General features: G+C 41.2%; 1 protein-coding gene across 1 annotated transcript in view; it reads right to left on the reverse strand.

Moving 5' to 3' along the window:
- Positions 1-445: 445 nt before the first annotated feature.
- The window catches only part of GRHL2 (grainyhead-like 2 (Drosophila)), a gene marked incomplete at its 5' end in the record, with an annotated part of 51,865 nt that continues 30,442 nt past the window's right edge, over positions 446-21,868 (reverse strand). Inside the window, 7 exons of the mRNA XM_010010261.1 lie at positions 446-560; positions 1,743-1,807; positions 7,554-7,639; positions 12,271-12,365; positions 13,837-13,868; positions 15,975-16,114; positions 16,200-16,287. Of these exons, the coding sequence (XP_010008563.1) occupies positions 446-560; positions 1,743-1,807; positions 7,554-7,639; positions 12,271-12,365; positions 13,837-13,868; positions 15,975-16,114; positions 16,200-16,287 (621 nt within the window). The remainder of the gene's footprint in view (positions 561-1,742; positions 1,808-7,553; positions 7,640-12,270; positions 12,366-13,836; positions 13,869-15,974; positions 16,115-16,199; positions 16,288-21,868) is intronic.

Genomic DNA, 21,868 nt, shown 5'->3' on the forward strand with positions numbered 1-21,868 from the left:
CTTTCCCCATCTTTAGCACTGCACCAGGTTTTTAGCAATGACGGAGAGAACTACTGGTAAAGTGATTTACACCAGATTTCTGAAACTAGACCAGCATCGTTCCTTAACATGTTTTAGAATGAGCTTGTCCACACTAAAGTATGGATTAAAATGCTGCATTTCACATTTGCAGTGGGTCATCTGGTTAAAAATCTGGGGGCTGGTAACTGCTCATACACTAGAGAATGGGGAACAATAAATAAGGGACCAGGTTTAACATGAGTGGCCTTGTGCCTGACAAACCCAAGCCTATATGCAGTGGGTGCACATGTGCAGAATGGACAGTGTTTTCAAAGCAGTCTTGTAACAGTTTCTCTGATTAATGTCTGTCAAGTTCCTGGGGAATCTTCTGCTTTCCAAGAAGGATGAAATGCTGTGGTTCCTTACGAAAAGGCTCTGCCTGAGGCTAAATTTCTGTCAGTGTTATCTTGAAGCCTTCAACCATGCTCTCCATGTGCAGGATGAATGTGTCCTCGTTGGAGTAGTGTTCAATGATGTTGTCGTCCATGTTTACCAAGATACTGGTGACAAAGGCAAAAACAGTCATTTTTATGTACCAGGACACTGAAAGGGAAAGCCATGCACTCCACTGCATGTGCTCGCTTCACTACAACACAATAAACTCCAGCACATGCCAGTAAGGGACAAGAGTGGAATCATCATCAAGATGTGCCCCATCATCTTTGGATTAGAAGCTGCTTCTTCCCAAAGGTAACAGACATGCCAGTGCTGGGATGTTAACACACTTAAGCCGCCTACAAGGTGAGCTGCGCTCCAGATCCCTGGCAGACCCAGTAGCTGGTGTTGCCCATGCCTGGTGTATGTCTCCCAGGTACACCTCTGTGCTGCTATTCAGCCACACTGTGTGAAGTGCTGCACCTCTGCGGTGTGAGCTGCTAACATGGGGAAGCAGTGTAATTTGTGCTAAACTCACAGACCTAGAACTCAGCTTGGATGTGAGAATATCAACAACTATTTGAAGTGTATATGAGTGTTTTCCTCACTCTTTACTGTAAAGAGTTTCTTCCAACAAAATATCACTTGGAAACAGTGTTAGAAAGAAGTAAAACATGAGAAGTTTCACCTGTCTTCTCAAAAGCTAAAGAAATCCCCAGACACAAAGATTCCCTAAGCTAGAGTTACAGCTGACAATAAGTGATTGATTTAAAATTATATCACTACAATATCACAGTTATTTAGAAGTGAAAAAAGTTAAAGTGGAGAGATTTAGATTTATGGCGAGGAGTAGTACCCTAGCTATTCTAAAATCACAGCTGTGATGCCCATGTCTAAATTTACTCAGCTGAAACCCCTGCTGCAAACATTGCCTGCCTGCCTTTCAGATTCAGACAGTGGCCTACTTCTTCCTGATACTGCAGGGAAACTCCACACTAGCACCTCTCCCATGCCAGTGCTCCACAGTTGCTAAGCATATAGTCTACAAAACAGACTTTATCCAAATACATTTTCCAAACATAAACTCTGTTTCTTCACAGTAAGCCTATGAACACTGGTCAGACAGAGATTAGAGACTCATGTTTCCTCCTCTGCCTTCCCTTGCTGTCTCCATAGACAATAAGAATTCAAGCATACAGGCATGTCTCCTAGAAGTGTTTATGCTACCCAGCATCATGAGGCCCTAGGCGTAGTTGCAATCTCCAAGTACTTCTAAAGGATCCTGCAACAGACCTTAGTTCACTTACCCCTTTTTACTCTTCTTATAAAGTTTTGCAATCTTTTCGACTGGCAGTCCATATTTCTCAGAGATCTGAAATCATAACAATAAATTAAATATCATTAAAGACTAATGTCAAATATGAAATTATCACCTCTCACTTCACATAAGGCATTAAAACACTATCTCTGCAAATTTTGATGGGATAGCTATACAGAAAAGTCACATGCAACCATACCATAGCTTCATTTAAGGATGACTCAGGAAGAATAATCCTAAACATCCTGATAAAAACCACAATCATTTCCATCCAGAAACTAGAAACTTGGAGATTATAGTTTTCATAGGGTGTGAGTCATCAGAACTGCTTCAGCATCAAGGAGTCAACACTCTTCCCAGTTTCAGACTTTATCAGGGAATTTCAATCTGATCAGCTGCCTTTCTGCTGTTTCTTATTCTGATTTTCTGAGCTCATGGAAGCAAAGGCTTCTTTCACCAAGCAAAAGGAAGAACTACTTAGCTGACAAATTACCAGCACTAACAAGCACTTCACTGGGGTGCTTTGGCATTGCATTTGCAGCAGCGTGTAATCTTTTTGGACGTCCATTCTGAGCCTGTGGTGGAGATGGTATCCCTGAGCCCTCTATCTGAGCCATGTTTCCTCTCCAAATTATGACTCTTCCTTGAGGAAACAGGTCTCACAGCTCATACTTTAGAAAATGATTGTCCCATAACAGAAAATAATTACAGAAAAATGACTTTTTGTCAGTGATTAATGTTCTGTGTTATTCCACTGCCAATCGAAGTATGTTTCCTGCTCTTCCCAGGTGAAATGAAGTTGCAGCTAAATAGCTGACTCTTTATCTTTCATATTAGAGAACTAAAATGCACAACTTAAAGACTGCCAAACATCAGTCACTGTGAAATCCTTTCTTTGTGTTTGCATTTAGACTTCCATTGAGAAAAAGTGATAATTTAGAGAAGCAAATTAAAGCAATTACCATGAAGTAGAAAATGGAAAGAAAGCAATGGATCAACGCAGCACGAAGGACAGATTCAAACAGCCACAGATTAAACCCAAGCACAGCGCCCATCCTGAGAGGCAGAATTCTCTAAGAGAGAGAATTAATTAGCCTGTGTTTGCCTACATCACCTATATTTGTATAATTGTCATTTCACCTAAGATACAATTTTGTATTTAGAAAGTATAGCATAACTTCAAGATTTTGAACAACCAATAAAGCTTCTTTTACACTGCAGCTTCCTCTGACCACAGTGTACACATGTGGCTAACAGAAAGGGGAGGATGTAAGTAAGGAGTAACTGATAAGGCTCCCCATCCACTCCTTAAGTTTTGTACCTAGCAGAGAATAAAATACAAATTAAACTGTGGATTGTATTGACTACTTCAGTTTTACTCGTACCAGCATGTTTCACTGCCACTTTGGATGTGGTACCAGATATACTGATGGTAGTCCTGGTTCCATGTTCTCGCCTGCCTTGGGAGAGGCCTAATTCAGCATCAAGGCTGCGCAAGCTCATACGGCATAGGGTCACACTCTCCCTGCTATTGGAAGTGGTCCACTTTGTACACTTACGAGAAGAGGGCCTTCACACCACTTGTTTTATCCCACAATATCAAGCATCCTATCAGAATACAAAACCAATCTTTTTCACTCTGAGCTTTCTGTAGCCTATGCAAAAGGCTCTGGTAGCCTACAGAAAAGCTACGTAACCACACGCATAGGGTGGAAATGCATCCCACAGAGAAGTTCTATTACACAGCTTATCTAAAGCAAGCTCAAGTCTCTGCTCCAAACAGGGCAGAATAAGATTTGAACCCAGGGTTTGACATAACCCTGCATGGGATGCCCTAACCTATTCCAGCTACTCTCCATTACAGATGGGACAGAGTGCCCCACCTAGTCTTTGTGAACTCTTGACCCAGCCTACACACATAAATCCAAGGGAGGGCCCACGGGCATGATCCCCAGTAGAAGGAATCACCTACCTCTAGCCAGAAGTACTTGTGTAGGTAACCACACCTTGCCCCTCCACTCGCACTCTGCCGCTGTCTACCACTATCTTTCCAAGTCTCTCTTCCTTCAGTGCCTCATCCTGTGCTGTCCAGCTGCAGCTGCCTGACTTGAGACTGGTGACTCCTGTGGGATGTCCAGGTGCCACACTGAGAGGGCAAATCTTAACTGTCTTAGAAAAGTTCTCAGAGGCTTTCATATTCTCCCTTTATTCTTTCTCACTCTCTAGCTTTGTTTACCAAGAACAGAATGACGCCAGATAAGCAATCTGGTGCTGAATTTTTGTGGTTTTGTTGTAACCCTAAATTTAAGCTTTCATGTAAAGCAATAATAAAATTTCAACCATCACCAGACTGTTGAAAAAATCCTTCATGACAGGCATCAGAGAAAAGCTGCAACCTAAAAACTGCAGAAAATGTCACAATTGTGCAAACATAAAGAAACAATATACCTTCCTCTCTGGGTTGGTAACTCTGAAGCCTAGTGTTATTAGAAAGACCGGTACTTGAAGACACTATTCACTGACTCCATGCAAATACACAAGCAAGGAGAAACATTCCTGTGCCAAGAAGGTTTAATAGCAGCTAATATACAACATTCTGCACATTCCAGCATAAAACTTCCCTAGGATATTTGGGATACCTAACATGCATTCCAAATGTTGCTTAAAGTGGTCTGGGACTCTGCGACACTACTTCCTACATATGCTATGAGAGGTAGGTCTGAGAAAGCCTTGCCTGTCACACTGCCTATGACAGGTGTAGGATTTATATAACATGCAGGGATTAGTGAGCTTTGTGAAAGACTTCCAGCTGACTGAATAAGCACATTTCTCAGCAACCCCTAAGGATTCAACCAATTATACCAAACGGCAAGCTGTGGAAGCAAGGCTGGAAGTAGGGGTGTGGGAGAGCCTCCCCCTCACAGGCTCAGAAAACAAGTCTCCAGTGCAAATGTGCTAAGTCCTGCTGCAGAATCTGAGAAAGCAGAGAGCTAGCATCTGCTAGGGCATCTCACTTAACACCCTCTTCTGAAACACATTTGTTGCCAACTCAGGGGGAACACCACTTCTGCCAACTTCCATATAAAACAACAGGATTTCTCACCTGGTCCCAGGCTCAGTAACATTTAAAAATATATCTTTATTCGGAGGAATATTTTCCTTTATAATCTCCACTGCCCATTCTTCAATCTTCTGAGCAAAGAACTCTATCCTTCTCTTAGGATGCCTGACAGAGTGGGACAGCCTTCAGAGTGGCACTAAAATAACAATCAGGGTATCCCTTTGGCTGCAGTCCCCTGGCATGGCAAGTTTGTCTGTAGCCTATATCTGACTGCACAAGCCACCAGAAATGCTTTTTCTGCTGGAGTCAGGAAGACAGGGCAACATCTGGGCTGGTTGAGGCACACAGGAAAACATCTTTGCCAACTTATTTCTATGGAATGGTCCAGTCTATTGGCCTACTTCGGTTGGAAAGGTACATACATAGATAGGTATCTACTAAATTTCAATCCAAGATAGCTCTGTTGAGCTCAGCTGTTCACTTGTAATTTTAGCAAGACTTTGGAAGATGCTTGAATTTCCCAATTTAGATTGCCTTCTGAAATTTGAATAAATATATGATTCCACACAATGTAAGACTGGGGACCTATTGAGATCCACAAAATCAACCTGACTTTGGATCAGGCTGAAAGCAGGATTTAGAGCTGATCAGTCATGATGTGTGTGATGATTTGTGATGGGCAATCGCTTCACTATTTTCTGTTGACCAAGACCGACTAGAGTGGGATGCAAACATCTAAAAAGCCAAACAGTTGCATCACATTCTGAGATGTACTGTACCTCTGAAACCTGAGACGTGTAGATATCTGCCAGAAGAAAGAAATCCAAGAAGGAATTTAATTTTTCATTTGGAATGGGGGTATATGAGAGAATAAAATAAACATAGTATCTGAGAAAGCAGTATCATTAATCATGGAAAATTAGGAGAAAGCCACAGACCAGGAATGGTGATTAAAAAAAAACACCCAAAACAAAAACCCAAGCAAATCAAAACAAAAAGAAAAAACCACGAACCAAAAAAAACCAAAACACACACATACACAAAAAAGTAAAATCCATAAACAAAGGAGGAGGGTCTGGTTCTGGATCCTTGGTGCTGTCTTTCATAGCTCGGGCTCTATAATATTCAGATCATCAGTTTCTAAGTTCTTAGTACTGAATTTAGAGTTAAGCATTTAGGATATGCCCAATTACAAAATTACATGCATGCTGAAATGACTGTAGAGAGAATATCTAAGATTATGCAGTTTGACAGCTTTTTGGCATCGATTTATCCACATTATCGTACCAAAGAGAATTAAAATTTTCTGAATGTGTTCCTTCCAGTGAACTGGGACATTTTACAACAGATCAGATTTCTCTGGTGCTGAAAACATGCCACTGAGTCAGCAGCTGTGCTGACAGAGGTATGCAGAAACCTTTCCTGCTTCTGCACCAGCTTGGTTTTTATGTTACACAGTGGCTGAAGAATAGGCATGGAGAGGCACAGACTAATGGAGATAAAATATTCATGTTAGCTTGAAGGCTTATAGAAGGATTATAACATGCTTTTAACTTCCATACAAAGACAAGATGGAATTTCGTTACTGCTTATCAGGAATCAGACTGTAGCCTCTTCAAGCGAATCCTGGCTGTTATTATATATGTGTATTCTGCGTAACAACTGAGCTGCAGTCACAGCTAACAAACAGTGTCGGTGAAAGCACAGTTAGGATATCCTTAGGATGCAGCTGACTCTCCTCAGAGATACCCTGATCTGAATGGGTGCCTTAAACAACTTCACTAACCCATGGATCTTATTTTGCCTTCTGCTACTGGCCAAATACTGACCAAGTAACTCAGTTTTATACTGCATTTGAAGTACCCACATGCAACTAGACACTGTGACAGTTTATGAGTATGAATACACACACTTCTAGCACTCAGCTGAGCTTTCCAGGGACACTTTCAACCATTCCTATCTTCTCTCCTACATGTAACCAAGGCTGGAAATCAACTTGGGTCCCATACATCAATCACACATTAGTCCCCTCACTGAAGTGAGACGTGTGGTTGCTTCTTAACTCTTCCCTTCCCAAATTTCAGACATCTACTGGCCTTCAGCTCATACAAACAGGATTAAATGTGGAAATGATCACAACTAATAGGTCACAAGTAAAAAAATCCAAGTCAAATAATCATCAAAGAGGCAGGCTGGTAGGTAGGTCACTCTGGGAGTGAGGGCTAGAGAAGGAGTTTGAGACTGAAGGTATGAATGACTGCTCTTCACTGGCTGAGCAACTGCTTCTCATATGCTAGAACAGCAATTGCACAAAAGCCACATAGATTCACGTGGAAACAGTGCATCCTTGGGCTTCTTCCTTAAAAGACAGCTGTGAACACATCAATGGGTATTACAGAAGCTTCAACAGGCTCTGAATTATCAGTTCAGAAAGAAGCATTTCAAAAAATGGAGCCTGTACCCCCCTGCTTCCCAAAAACTGGTTAATAACCTCCATTCCTTAAGGCTCAGGTCTCCAATAAATCAGCTCTATGACACTATTTAATCCCAGCAACTTGCTGACAGCACTGAATTCAGAACATGCCAGCATTTCAGAGGCATGCCTCAGAAAGCCTCTTGCTTTAAATGTATTTAAGAATAATTTCATCTTTAGATTATGTTTTATCTCAATAATACATTGAAAGCCTCAAGATTTTTTTGCTAAGAAAGACAAACAATGTGAGGACATCAGATACTTACCGCTTCCATTAGCCCCTTTACTGTGGGTGATTTCAGCATCAAAGCATCAAACACCTCATCTGTCTCCTTCCTCACATACAAAAGCACTGAAACAAAAAAAGGCAAACTTGGAGCAGGTTCAGTCAATTGAACAGATGAAACAAACCCACACCGAGTAGAAAAACAAATCCATGTCAGACAAAATGAAGCGCTGAAGATGTTCTGCACTTTAAAAAGATATGCTCTTATATCATTAGTGATCTAAACACGGAAGACACATCATAGTTGCTTTGAAAACACACGAAGAAGATGCAGCAAATTTAATGTAAGGAAGCTGTATCTTCCAGAATTTCAACCTCCATTTACTGTAATCAGAGAAACTAAAAAAGCACTAGGGACCTGTCCTTGGGTCAGAACAAAACACACGTGCTAGGTCTTCCTAAACCTGTGTCTCATCTTGCATCTCTCCAGGCTTCATCCAAAAGGTTGGGAAAGGACATTCAGAAAAGCTAAATTTGGTTTGCCTTTGGCCGAACCTTTGAAAGCAAAATCAACAACAAGGAAAAGAAATAGTTCTCTGACATTACCACACAGATGACTGCAAATGGGTCTGGCCAGTCTGAAAATAAACACTGGAAAGAACAAGTCCAAAGTCATTTAAGACTCTACAGGGGAGACATTCAAAAGCACAGCTGGCATTTGCCTGTGTGCCCACACCTGCTCAGGTACCCAAACGCCATTTGTACCCCTGAAGATCTCCTCTTTCTCCCTCAGATATCCTGCTGGGTCTTAGTGGGTCACAGGTGCAGTGCTCTGCCCTCTCCAGCTCTGTTCTCTCTCTTGACTTGTACAGGTAGGAGGGGGAAACTTGCTGACATGGCAAAAGCAAAGCAGGCAGCTACAAAGTGAATAAACATAAACACTAGAGAAGTGGTTTAGGCATAATCTCGCATGATGGATGAGGTAGCAGGTTAAGTAAGATGTTCCAGAATGTATTTTGTTGCCTAAATAAACTGCCTTTTCAAATAGCAGTGCTGCATGTGAGGTACAAATACGCATGCACTGTTAGGTATTTTATGTCTGAGTGACAAACTGCTTCAGTAATGATCTCTTTCTCTTTTTTTGGTACACAGAAAAAGATGTCTTTTTAAACTGTGGTCCAAAAGATCTCCTCACCAGGTAACTCCATGGATGACTTTAGACTAAATGACAGAGATGATGGTATTTTTAATATGAAAGTAGTTGTCTGGAACCTAACTTTCAGGTCAAGACTGTAGCAGGGTAGACTCAGGCCCATTTGCATAGAATTGTATCTTCTTTGACCAGGTTTTTTAATGATTGAAAATAAAGATTTAAAATATGAGCAGATCAGTCCCCTGCCTCTCTGGCTGGGCTGCCTGAGGCTGTTCTCTCAAAGGGCTTAGAAGCTGAGATACTGTTGGGTTACAACAACAAAAAAAAATCTGCATCAGTAGTTAGATTTTATTGGGTCTGATACATTTACTTGCATGGGAAAGCACTTGCTCAAAGTGCTAACTTTACTTGTACTAGCACTTTTATTAATTCAGTAATTCCTTCCTTGTGATTAGAGGGTTGTCCTATAACTCCTGGGTTTTCAATCATCTGGACCTCTGCCAGCGTTAATAATTACAAACATATCTGAATGGAGCAAAATATCACTTGGTCTGAGGTTAAAATTGGGGACATCATGCAATGCATGTGCTGAGCTTTAAATCTCTCTGTTGTGCTTGGTGTGTCAGGCAACGTTATGCTGAACGATCCATTACAAGGATAACAGGAAACTTGAATCACTATTATACACACAGAGTGCCAGGATTAGTAAACATATGGGGGGGTTGTTGGTTTTTTCTTTCCCTCGACAGGTGTGAAAATCCCAGCTATGATTCACTAGGGCACTCTTCCATAAATAACTTCTGAGACAGTGATGCCTTAAGAAGCTCCTGTCTCATCCCTGCCCTTATGCTCTGTTACTGTGGCCCATCTCAGTGAATTTTCCTGGATGATGAACTCTCTCAAACAGCCGATGTTTCTGAGTTCTTCTTCAGACAAATCAGGTCCTTGCTTCAGCTTACAATGCAGCCCCACAAGTCTTCATGCTGGCATAACCATGGAGAGAAGGCCAGCTGGCATGCAGCAGGCAGTACAGCCAGGATGGAGGGAAAGGGGCTGTAAAGGCTCTACTGGGCTCAGCAGCATTGCCACTGAATGCCAAGCCAATACTGTGACAATGTGATACAACTCATACTTAATGCTCCCTGATCCTGCTGTCACCATGTTCTAGATGTGCTCCCTTTAATAATACAGATTTCAACATACAGACAAAAATACTACTTTCTTCAAGCTGAGAACTACAGGACTGGAAATCAACCTGATCTGCAACACGGCTGCTGGATTTATAATCAACAGGGAACTCCCTATGAAATCCAAAAGGGAAAGTGATTTGAACACTCTTACTGAGAACTCAAAACAGGAACAGGCCACAAGCCTAGCCAAGTGACTAGCTGCACTGCACACATGCTAGAGATTAATATACTCTACATTTCTGCACTGAGCACTTGTATCCTCCTTAGAGGTCAGGGAGATGAAAGAATAATCCATAAAGATGCAACTACCTGTGTGAGAATATGAACCCTGTTTTACCAATGGTTTGCAAACCCCTTCAGACCTGTTCTCTTGAATGCTGCCACTTAATACTTTTGATTCCACCAGAGAGTACTACAATTAGGTCCATCAGGCAGAGGCGAGGCCATACACTGTCACTTCAGTTCTTCAGATGGGCTTGAACCCCTCGCTGGGTGATACTTACCAATAGTGAGCCACCTTGGGATTACATTGCTTTTAATGTCTATTTTCACATATCAGACCTGCTCTCTCTTGAAGATTACACCAGTGCTCCATCTATACCTAATCATCTAAGAGTTACTGATTCTGCTGTAACAAACAAATCTGGGAGAACAAACCCAGCTTCTAGTATGGCTAAGCCTGGGAAAAAACAACGGAACATTTTAATTCCTAAGGACTCTTGTGGCAAAGACAGTACTGTCAAATGGGCAGATTCAGCTGAGCTGCACTCCATCAGCACAATCCCAGATGCAGGATTCCTGATGGCAGGAAGTTCAAAGAGCAAAGGCCATGCTGGAAGAGGCTTGGCCTACAGCCAGCGTAGTCCAAATTGCAAGAAACACTGAAGAGCAAGGGGATGTGAAGAGAGCATCCTCCAGCTTCCCTGGTTCCATGCCTCTCCCGGATTTAATTAGTTAACATAGTTCTGCCACTAGTTGAAAAACTTCTTTTTCTTTCAAATCTTCCCCTTGAAATGGCTGCAAATCCTGGACAATATTAAAACAACTTACCACAGCAAAGGGCAGAAATAATCAAAGCAAACCAATACCTCCTTGCAGGAAACATTCCAGGCTTCTGGTTCTGACAGTTCTTTATGTAGCCCTTGCAGCTGTGCAATTCTGCTTGATGGAGCCCTGACAGTGTGAATTTGGTCAATGCCTTGAGTCAACCAGATGCAAGTCTGCAGTCAGTGCTGACCCCACATAATTCACTGAGGATTTATTTAAAAAAAGAATATGTTCACATTTATTCCAGGATCTGTCTCCATCCTGTAATCCTGTATGCTTCCCCTGGTTCAAGAACACCACCCTAACCAACAAAGAAACTTCACACATGCTTATGGGAAGCTGTTTCTCTAAAGCTCATATAAGTCTTAGAAATGGTGCAGCTAAGAACAATTGAGCTTACTTCTGTGCCTTGTTGCTTTGCTGTCTCACAAACTGATGGAGGAACCTCAAAACATTTGCAAGTTTGAGTTATATGAGTTGGTCAAAACCCTGGAGTCTCCAATAAACATACATGACAGAACTCATGACACTGAAGGAATGGCAAATATTCTCCAGGGTGTCTAACTGTGGCAGTGTAGGAAGTTATCACCTATAGCACTGCACTGGAAGTGACCATACACAAAGCAGATTTTGTGGACAAAAATCACTATCTGCTCATCCTTACCTTCAATGCAAAGTTTAACAGCTCTACCTAAACCATTGCTTCAGTGTCACTCTATTTAAACTTCACCATAGCAGACTGGAAAACTGGAATCAGTATAGCATATGAAACATGATTATAACAACATTCACTCAGGGTAGTAAAAACAGTTAAGAGAAGCAAACTCCTAAACAATTCAGTTAGGTCTGCTGGACAATGTCTCTCCATGCCTTATATTTCTAATTGGGTAGGAAATTTCTGAGATTTTATTCAGGCTAATCCAAGTGTGCAGTCAGTAGGAGCTTGCCTGTGTTAGGTCTCTCTATTTGACCCAGTGCATCTTGCGTATTTGCTTGTGATCCCATCCAGAACAGAAAAGATGAGCAAAAGCTAAAAATAGACAGATTTGCTACTGGAACATCTATGAACTATGTAGCCTGGCCAAGGATCAAGAAGCTTTCTAGTTTTTTTATATTTTATATACACTTTTCTCCTGATCACTTCTTGAGCTAGCACAGTCCTTTTTTCTTTTTTTTCCTGTTTCTAAGTCATTACTAGGACTTGTTTAAATGTCTCCTTGTATACTGGCAGGTGTAATGATCTCTTCTGCCATCCACTTCATATTTGACTAGTGTCAAACAACTGACTTGGTCCAACCCACACCTGCCCTTTGCAGCTTGAAGTCATGAGTCCCACAGCATTACTTCTAACTGTTAAGAATTGTTACCTCTTTTCAGACCTTCTTCTTTCATTTGTTTCAGAGGGGATGGACCAAACTCCTCCTCCACAGGCCGGAACATCCTTTTGACCAGGACACTGCTACTAGAAAACACACAACAAGGGACCATGTCAGTAAAACTGTGCTCCCAGCAGGGGAGGAGACTCACTCACTACAGCAGCAGTCATGACTCACTTTGTACTCTGGCAAAACCCACACTAGCTACCCAAGTAGCACCAGACCAGAGACTGCAAGGATTTAGCTTTTGATGCTTAACTGAACTCTCTGGGTGTCTCAGATTGCTCAGACTGACTGCCTGGGACAGGTGACAGAGAAATATATTTCAACATTACATACTATTTTGAAAACCCCGAAGGCCCTTAACTGTTTAAATATTGAGGGAAGGGGGTAGGGAGGAAGAAACAGCTAAGTAAGGAGTTGAACCCACATTTTCACATTGATTCACTTCCTCTTTGGGGTCAAGGAGACCACCTCAGGTAACACCAGCAACATTTCTAATATCCAAGACCATACATGCCAGCAAGTTCAAAAGGAATAAAACGCTGTGCCAGATCCAGCCCGAAGCTGTGAAATGCTTTGCTGGGGAAGCTGAAGGCATTACAGCTGCCCTATCCCCTCAGCACAGCTCTGGCAGGACTCGGTGTCTCCTTTTAGTCTTTGAGGAGAGAACTGAAGCCAATGTGCTTAGTTCAACCCCTTTGTTTCTCTAATTCCACTGTAAGCCTTATGATGAACATTAACTTCATAAAAGAAACAAAAAGGGCCTCGTGTTTCCAAGTCAATGTTAGCTGCAGGTGCCTGGCCACTCCTTGCCACAGGCCACTTCTTGCAGGCTTACGTGAGCTGTACTACTCCAAGCTCTTGGATTTGAAGGTGCTTGCTCAGGATTCAAGCTTCTACACATTACAGTTAACACTGGCTGAACGTTAGCCACACACGTTAAAGCCTTTATTTCATGACATTTCTTAACTATTTTAGGGACTTCATGCAATTCTTCCAGTCCCTCCAAAGCCAAACAGGGGATGCTCCCACTTCCAACCATCTCCCTTCCCAGAATCTCCCCTTCTCTTTCCACCTTTCTTTTCTGGCACACTTAGGCATTCTCTCTGCAGTTCCTATGTTTGCTGCACACATACACACATGTGCACTGCTAAACAGCTTTCAGGAATGCAGTGAAATTCAGTGCATCATTTATATATGTGTTTGTATATATATATGTGTATATATATATATATATAAGAAAAAGTACTTTATTATCAAATATATTGTCCTGTCCCTGTATTAAACCTTAGGGTTCTTTAAAATATTTTACTTGGAAATGTAATAAAAAACAGATACAAAAAGCAGCCAGCTCACCTGAAGGAAAAGAGAATTACTATAAAATAAACCTCCCTCTACCAGTTCTATACATATTATTCACCTACTGTTACTGCTTGGGGAACATGAGGGAAGGGGGAGAAAGGGGATCAGCTTTATCTGATTTCATGTTTTGTATCTGCTTTCTATGAGTTTGAACTGCTAACTGCAAAGTTTGTGATACAATAAAAGTCTTACCCTTCTCTCTCATCATCTGTATTATAGTAAACCTAGAAGGGTGGGGAAACAAACAAACAGTTATTCCCAAAACTCAGACACCTGCTTATCAGAATAACTTCAAAAAGGAGAAAAGATAACAAGTGGTTTGCAGGTTTTTTATCTGTTAAAAATCCTTTTCCTTCTATAAAACACAAACATCTGTAGTTCTAATTGTGATATGGAAAAAGCGTGGCTCAGAAAAAACTGCTGTTGAATATCATCTAGTGGAAAGATACCAAAGCATTTTGAGAGATATTGCCCGCTCCCTGATTTATATCATTTTCCCAACTATTTTACAATCCTCTAAATTAGATCACAGCTCACCTGAATTACTCCTAATACAATTTTAGCCACAACACTCACAGGCTTTTTGTATGTATTTAATATTGTCTGAAAATCTAATTAAACTATGAAGACTAACATATTAAACTACAGGCCTAATGGAAATACAATTACTAATGGTACAGCTGAACTGTACCAGAACTGTGCTGTGTGGGCAGAAGCTCAAGTCCAGACCGCTGTTTTGTGCAAATCAGTATAGCTCACAGTCACTGAGACCAAACTGACAACAGCAGCAGACACAGCTAGCAGCAGGGGAGGTATAAAATCACAAAAGCTTTGTGATTTGTGTGTTGTTGAAAGCTTTACAGAACAATCAGCCACCAAATTCCTCACAACGTGCCTGCACCAACAAGTGGGCAGAGCAAGGAAACTCAGGCAGGTTCCAGCACTTGTGCTAGCAAGACTCGAGAGCACACTCGGCTCTTCACTTCTGAACCTGTACAATGAAAATAACTCACAGTTGTATGTGTGCAAAGCTGAGGTCTGTAACTCATTCTATGATCAGGACCTGAAAGTGGCTACACTTTCATAATAAAACATTCATAAACAGTAAACTTATAATAATAAATCATTCTTATATTAAGTAATATACAACTAAATTGGAAAGTTCAGGATAGCAAGAATGCCAAAACTTCAATTTATGCAGCAGTAAAAGAGACAGGGTTGAACATTGCCTAAGAGCTAGCAAATACGGGCATCTTCAGTTAGTTTAGAAAATTATTTACAGGATTATATATACTAAGGAATGCTTCCACCTTCTCCTGTTTTGAGACAAATCCACATTTTGGTTTGAAAGCCATGAGGACAGAAGGTACCAGCACTGATATGTATGTGAGTGGGTGTCTTTCCAATTTTGGAGAGTCAGTCAGTGACAGCTGCGACTGCAGTGTCTGCACTCCCTGTGCTTTGCTCTACCACAAATCTCACTGCTTTAAAATAAAATGACAATTCCAACACTCAGTGTCATTTAAACTTCATTATTTTAATAATTTGCAGCAAGACGCACATAAAATTTCCTTATCTACTATATGTCTTTATAAACACATGCACAAAGGTCTCATTCTACTCTCCAAGATGTTAATAAATAACAGGTTTGTATTCAAAAAATTGTCAGAGCTGACCCTCCAATCCAGGTTTTGCAATTTCCCAGCAAGCAATAAAGTAGGTCTTAAAAAGAGTTAAGTCAGCCAAGACTTCTTCACATTTACTGGTGATAACAACTGCCAATACTGAATATTAACATTAGCATGATAGATTTTTACTTTGTAGAGTGAAAATATTTTCTTACAAGAAATTCCCAGATCTCCAGGTGATACCAACAGAAAATCGGCAGCGGTGTTTAGTGAGCCTACTCTGGACCTCCTTACACATGGAAGGGCTTGGTCTTTGTTTTCAGCTGTGACAGGGAAGGGGATCTCTGCTACCACAAGGTGGCACTTTATCTCATCAAGCCAAATAGCACATTCTCTTTCAGTAACAAAATTTGTGACTACTTCTTTCATTTTTTCTTCTTAGCAAAAGAATGTCAAAACCGTAACAAACACAAACTAGTCAGTTGTTAATGAAGCATAAACTCCTTTTTCACACCCAGACCTTGGAAAGGCACTTGTGTCTCATCAGATGTTTTTAAGTGACTCACCAGGAGCTGCATTTACCAAAACAAGAGCTCAAACAAGTGGTCCCCAGGAACAGTGATTTATTTTCCTAAACCCAGCCTTAGAGCACAAGAGCCAGACAGCAGGTGGGCACTGGTTCCTCTCATTATTGTCTCCTACCTGTCCAGTTCTTTGTAGGTTTCCAAAGTGAACATCCGGTATGAAGAGAACTGGCTGGGAATCCAGGTCAGCCATTGTCTTGAAGAAGGTGATATCACTCTTTTTTTGCAGAGGGAGTGCACTCAACTTCCCTTCAGCTGCTAGGAGGATCACAGAGCAACATGGTTATGAGAGGAGGCATGTTAAGTGTGACAGCTCCAAACCAGAAAGGCCCATTTTACTCACAGTTATTACACGAGGCTTGGGATGCCTGGCCTTTGCCTTTCTTCCTGTTCTGCTTCCTTTCTTCATCTCTGATTTTCCTTTCTGCTCCCTGACACAAAAAAGACAACCCACAGATATTATCCAAAGAGGAACCACTGTGAGCATTGTACCCTGTAATGCCCGGAACTACAGCAATACACGTATCAGAAATGCTGAAATAGAGACTGGTCATCCCATTACAGATAAATCTGCCTGGATTGTTGGGAATATGCCAGCTTTGGATGTATCACTGGTGCCCAAAACTCAGGCTGGCACATCCAGCATCCCCACAGGGCTGGAGACTGCAAGAGGAACATATCCACATGCTGGCCTGGATGAGATGGGATGGATGGCTCAGGCAGTGTGCAGCCTGTATGGGGCTGGTGCCACCACATCCTGTGCAAGGGACATCCCGAGCCCAGCACCTCTGCAATGGACAGAGCACTCAGATCAAATACTTTGCGTACGTACTGATGTAAAACACCTGCAGGATTGCTATCATCTTGGATCATGTCTGTACTAAGCTTTTTCCTAAACTCTCCTCCACCCACCTCATCTGGGGGTGGCACAGCTCCACTGTGGCCAGCTTTGTAGAGGCCTTTGAGATTTGCAAACGCAAGAAGGCTACACTGACAGCTTGTCAACAGCACAAAGGCTCTTACAGAAAAACACAGGCATTTCAAACAAGGAGAAGCCCTCCAGAAACTGGAAAGCAATGTAGCACTGCCCTATTGGGCTCCAGGAACTCCTGGGAAGTTGCAGACTTCTGTTATGTAAATACGCTCTCAACAAGTTTAGAAAATAAAACTTGTTATTGACATAAAAAGCAGCAACACCTCCTTTGAAGTTCTCCTAATTTACTTTATAAATACGAATCGTCATGTTGTGAAGGTTATTAAAGATCCATATGCTCCCAGACAGCCAGCATGCAAAATTAAAGATTTTTTTGCAAACTAAAATTAGAAGTTTCTTTAAAAGAAAGGAGGGGAGGGAGGTAAAGAAAGCAAAAAATATCCACTCAAGATGGTAAAATTCCTACATGAGCCATCAAACCAAGCTCAAAAAGAATGCAAGGAAAGGTGTACTCCTGGCTGTGATCTATGAATAGATTTACAGAGGTCGAAAAAGGTGGAGAAAGAAACAGCTCTTTAACAAACATGAAGACGTCTAACAGAAACATCGCCTCCAGACCTAGGACCCAATCCAGCTGTCAGTAACCTCAGTCGCAGAACCTGAGGGATTCAGAGATGTGCCTGCAGCTGTGGCTGCCCCATCACTGGCAGTGTTCAAGGCCAGGTTGGATGAGGCTTTGAGCAACCTGGTCTAGTGGAAAGTGTCCCTGCCCATGGCAGGGGGGTTGGAACTAGGTGATCTTGAGGTCCTTTCCAAACCAAACAGTTCTATGATTCTATTTGTATCTTTAAAGGCGACTTGTTCTTTAGCAGCAAGGAGCAAAAGTATACCCCACAGACTCTTTCCTGCAGAAGGCACATCCTTGAGAGCCCTGTGCTGCACAAAGTAGCCCTGCCAGGTAGCCACAGCCGTACCTCAGTGCTGCCACACTGCTGCTCTCAGGTAGCGGGATGAAGCGTGAAAGTTATTTTGTACACAGTAGCAAGTACAAGTTTCCTGCCAGGAAAGCAGAAACTGAAGACTCAGCCTTTTATATACAATAAAGAGTATATGTTTTACTTATTTTCAATATACTCTGTAACTATGACCTTGGTAAAGCTTCACACCTTTGTCTTCATTCATCCAAGGCAAGACATCCCCATTCCCCTGGGGTGCAAGCAGTCTCTAAGCAGGGCAGCCGTTCTCACCCGCCAGTGCTTTTTTGTGTCACAGTCACTTTACAAATGCAGCAACTGCAATACCCACAAAACTACCTACCAGCCCTTCTGAGCTAGGAGCATCCCACATGGCCCAGTGCAGGGGCCAACCAAGACTACACGATGTACATCATTGCTGTAAGTACTGAGACAACAGACCACAACACGGTTTTTGCATACCAGAGCATTTCTGCTGCAGAGTTTTCACAGCTGAGCCACGTGACACATAGCTAATAAATCAGAATTTGCGTATCTTCAGGACAGAAGAAATAACCTGCTCATAGGGAACTATAAACTAGGCTCTGACCAGTCAAACTGAATGAATTTTTATTTTTTTTCATTGATGTGTGAATTTAGTATAAATGCAACAAGCATTTCTGCTACAAGCCATAACCAAAACACAGCCTACGAATTTCAGCTGATTCAAAATACCTTTTTTCCAAGTCCTTTACACTTTAGATTCATTTAAGCTTATGTCTTGCATTCTAGCTCCAGCTTAGCAAAGCCTTTATCATCATAGGGACCACTCCCTTCACCATTATGAAGCTCATGTGTACACCTATTTCTAGTTCAAGGCCAGAGCATTCCACATCTGATAGGACAGGCACATAGACTTCAGCCTTCTCTCTAAAGCTGAAGATTAATAGGCAATTAGACTTGCTCAATGTGCTATGATAATCTATTTTCTCTGTGACAATCCATACTGAAGACAAGACAAGACAAGACAGACAGGACAAGACAATCCTGTAAAAAGAAAACAGGATTCATTTATTTGATTTTGGAACAATGTTGTATTTGCCAAGCCAAATGCTTCTTCTTCTTTTCAGGAAAGTTAATCACATGTAGAAAATCAAAATATCTCTGAATCCCCAGTTCCTTCATACACAGTGGCTAAAGCATCTTGCAATATATAAATATAAATAAGCCTGGTAGCAAGTTTCCCTGACAACCTACTTAAGGAATAAAAATTATATTCTCTTATCATACACAGCATCAGTGATCTGCACATGATAAAAAGACTGCAAGGGCAGAGAAAATTAGCACTGACAAAACAAGATGTGCACTGCACCAGTTGCTTTGAAGATTGCCTACTGGAAAATTAATGCAGACAAAAGATTGGAGAATGAATAGGGACCAAGCACACGATTACAACCTTTGCAGCTTTTATCTCCATACATTTATGTCACAAAGCACACACTAGATCTGAGTCAGTGCTACTCTCTAGTTTACATGTAAATTAATACTAAATTTAAGCAACTGCCTGAGTAAATACTAATACATTCTAGATATGTATGTACCAGTTAGTTAAATGCAGTTTTATTTCTTCAGGGATACTCTTTCCACAACAGCTACCCTGCATTTCAGCTGTAAGACACTGATTTATCACCAACTGTTTCTTAAAAACTGGACACCTCTGCCTGTGATTTATCGAAGTTAACATACAAATGTGCCTACTGCTCCTAAAGAGGCACCATCACTGCAGAAAAACCATTTGTAAGAACACTGCCAGGCACAGAAGCACTTTTTTTCTTCCATGTTTCAAACTAAGATACATTCAGTACTTAGGTGGGAGGAATTTACTGCACACTTCCCTGATCCAGATGATTGTAATAAATCAGGCACTTTTCTCACCACCTTCTCTTCGGGGTTGTCAGACTGGGGTATAAGGGTGGAATTCACACTTTTAAAATGTATAAAAATGTCATATGTTTGCTGTTTGGTTTTTTTTGTTTGGGTTTCCTTGGTTGGTTGGTGGGGTTTTTTTAAATGGCCCCATAATATTTCTTTAATTGATCATGACAAGGAGCTGGGGAATAATTGTCTCAGCTTCACGGCCTTTCCCAAACAGGCAGCAAACCCTGTCGCTGTCACTAGAGGGCGAGTTTAGCGGCGCCTCCACCAGTGCCACGGTTTTCTTTTGGCATCTTGGGAAGATAAGGGTACCCACCCCACGAGCTACCTTCTTCTGAGCGCGACCACGTCTCCCAGTGCCACCAGCAAGTGAAAAATCTCCAACCATTTATTTACTTAAAAAGCACAGAGATAAACGATGTCAAGTAAAGATACAGCAGCATATGAGAGGGGAGAAGACTGCCTCAGTCTTGCTACAAGTGCCAATTAGCACAGACTGTAATGTGAATTGACCTTGATAATTTTTATTCATTCAACTTATTTTCAGCCCTGCATTAAGTTAAAAAGCTCTGTGTGCACATATACATTTATATTAGACAGATACATATCCCATTATCAATACCCTTGAGCTCTCCAGTTCCCATTTTCAATACACTTTAGATGTGGATAATGTTTTAACTACCCCTGTGATCTTTTTCTTCTACTTTGAGACAGTGTTGATTAAAAGACTCAACATTCATTTCCTGCTGGATATTTGAAGTACCAATTAAGCAAATAGATGCAATGAACATGTACTATTGAAAATCTCCACCAGTTGTGTCTACAAGTCACCCTTGATGAGTTTGTGCTCTGAATTTCCTTCCTTTTTTAAATAATTCAGATTTTTCTAATTGCTTTTCAAAAACAGGTAGATGAAAATGACTTGTTACTTTGATATTTACTGAGCTTTTAACATCCAGCTGTAGCTTCAAATCTCTAAATATTTGACATTCAAAGTTAGAATTGAAAGCCTAACATTTTGACTGCAAGAAGACCTCAGTGCATACATTTACATTCATTACTTTCAAAGTTTTTGCTCCACTAACACAACTGACTGATTAGCCCTCAAGTTCCCCTTGTCAAGACAGCAACAAGGGAACTAACTGTGAAAGGAAAAGGAGCAGCAGCAGAAAGACCTGGAACAGTTGAACTCTTACCCTTTCCATTAAAAAGTTAATGCTACATATTGCCTGGGGCATGGCCTTTTGCCTTTCTATTCCTGACTGTAAGATGGCAAGAGTAATTTGGATAAATTTCCAAGGCACTTAAATAAATGTAGGCTCCTGAATCCCTGAACCTTGACTAGAATCCAGACAGCAGCTCCTCGCTGGAAGACCTTTCCCAGCAGGAATAAAGTCAATATGGAATAAAGTCATCAGCTGGCAGGTGTTAAACAGCTGAAATGTGGCCACACTCACATCTAAGAATCATCACTGAGATAACATTTGTGAGCAACTGTTTCTACTTGGTAATAGATACAGCTGACCATGACACTAGTTAAGTAGTCAGACTCATTAAGTCATGTTCTATGTTTTGGTGCTGAAGTCTTACAAAGGAGTATGGAAATGCATTGTAAAGGAACAAAATTTTACAAGAGGGAGTGAATACAAAACCAAAAAAAATAATAATTACTGGACTACAAAATGGTAACTGCTAATATATTTTGTAGTTTACTTTTAGTAAGAAAATCCTAGCAACACAAAAGTCTCATTGAAGCTTTCAAAACAACAGCTTGTAAACAAGTGGGGAAAAAAACAAACATCAGTTGCATCACTGGGACTCAGTGTTTTCCACTGTATCATAAAAGAGAGCTTAGCAGGCCTTTACTGAAAGGTCTCTCTGTCAGAGACCTCTCCACTACATTTACTTATCCTGGCTATTGGAGCCAGAAAGGATAACATCAGATTGACACTTGTCTAAGTCTATGATCAGCACTAACCTATCAAGTAGAGATCTTTACATTTGTACTTTCCTACTGTTTTTCATATTCCTGTATCATGACCTGTAGCTTCGTGTCCTTAAATGGTCCAACTATTCTTACAAGCTGAGGAATCAGGGGCAATAAATTAAATAAAAAAAGCAGTAAAATAATTACATGATAATCTGTCAGATTTATGTTCCAAATTCTACCATGAAACACAATTCTTTAGG

The sequence above is a fragment of the Nestor notabilis genome, unplaced genomic scaffold (assembly GCF_000696875.1).
Source record: "Nestor notabilis isolate BGI_N333 unplaced genomic scaffold, ASM69687v1 scaffold4000, whole genome shotgun sequence".
Taxonomy (NCBI): Eukaryota; Metazoa; Chordata; class Aves; order Psittaciformes; family Psittacidae; genus Nestor; species Nestor notabilis.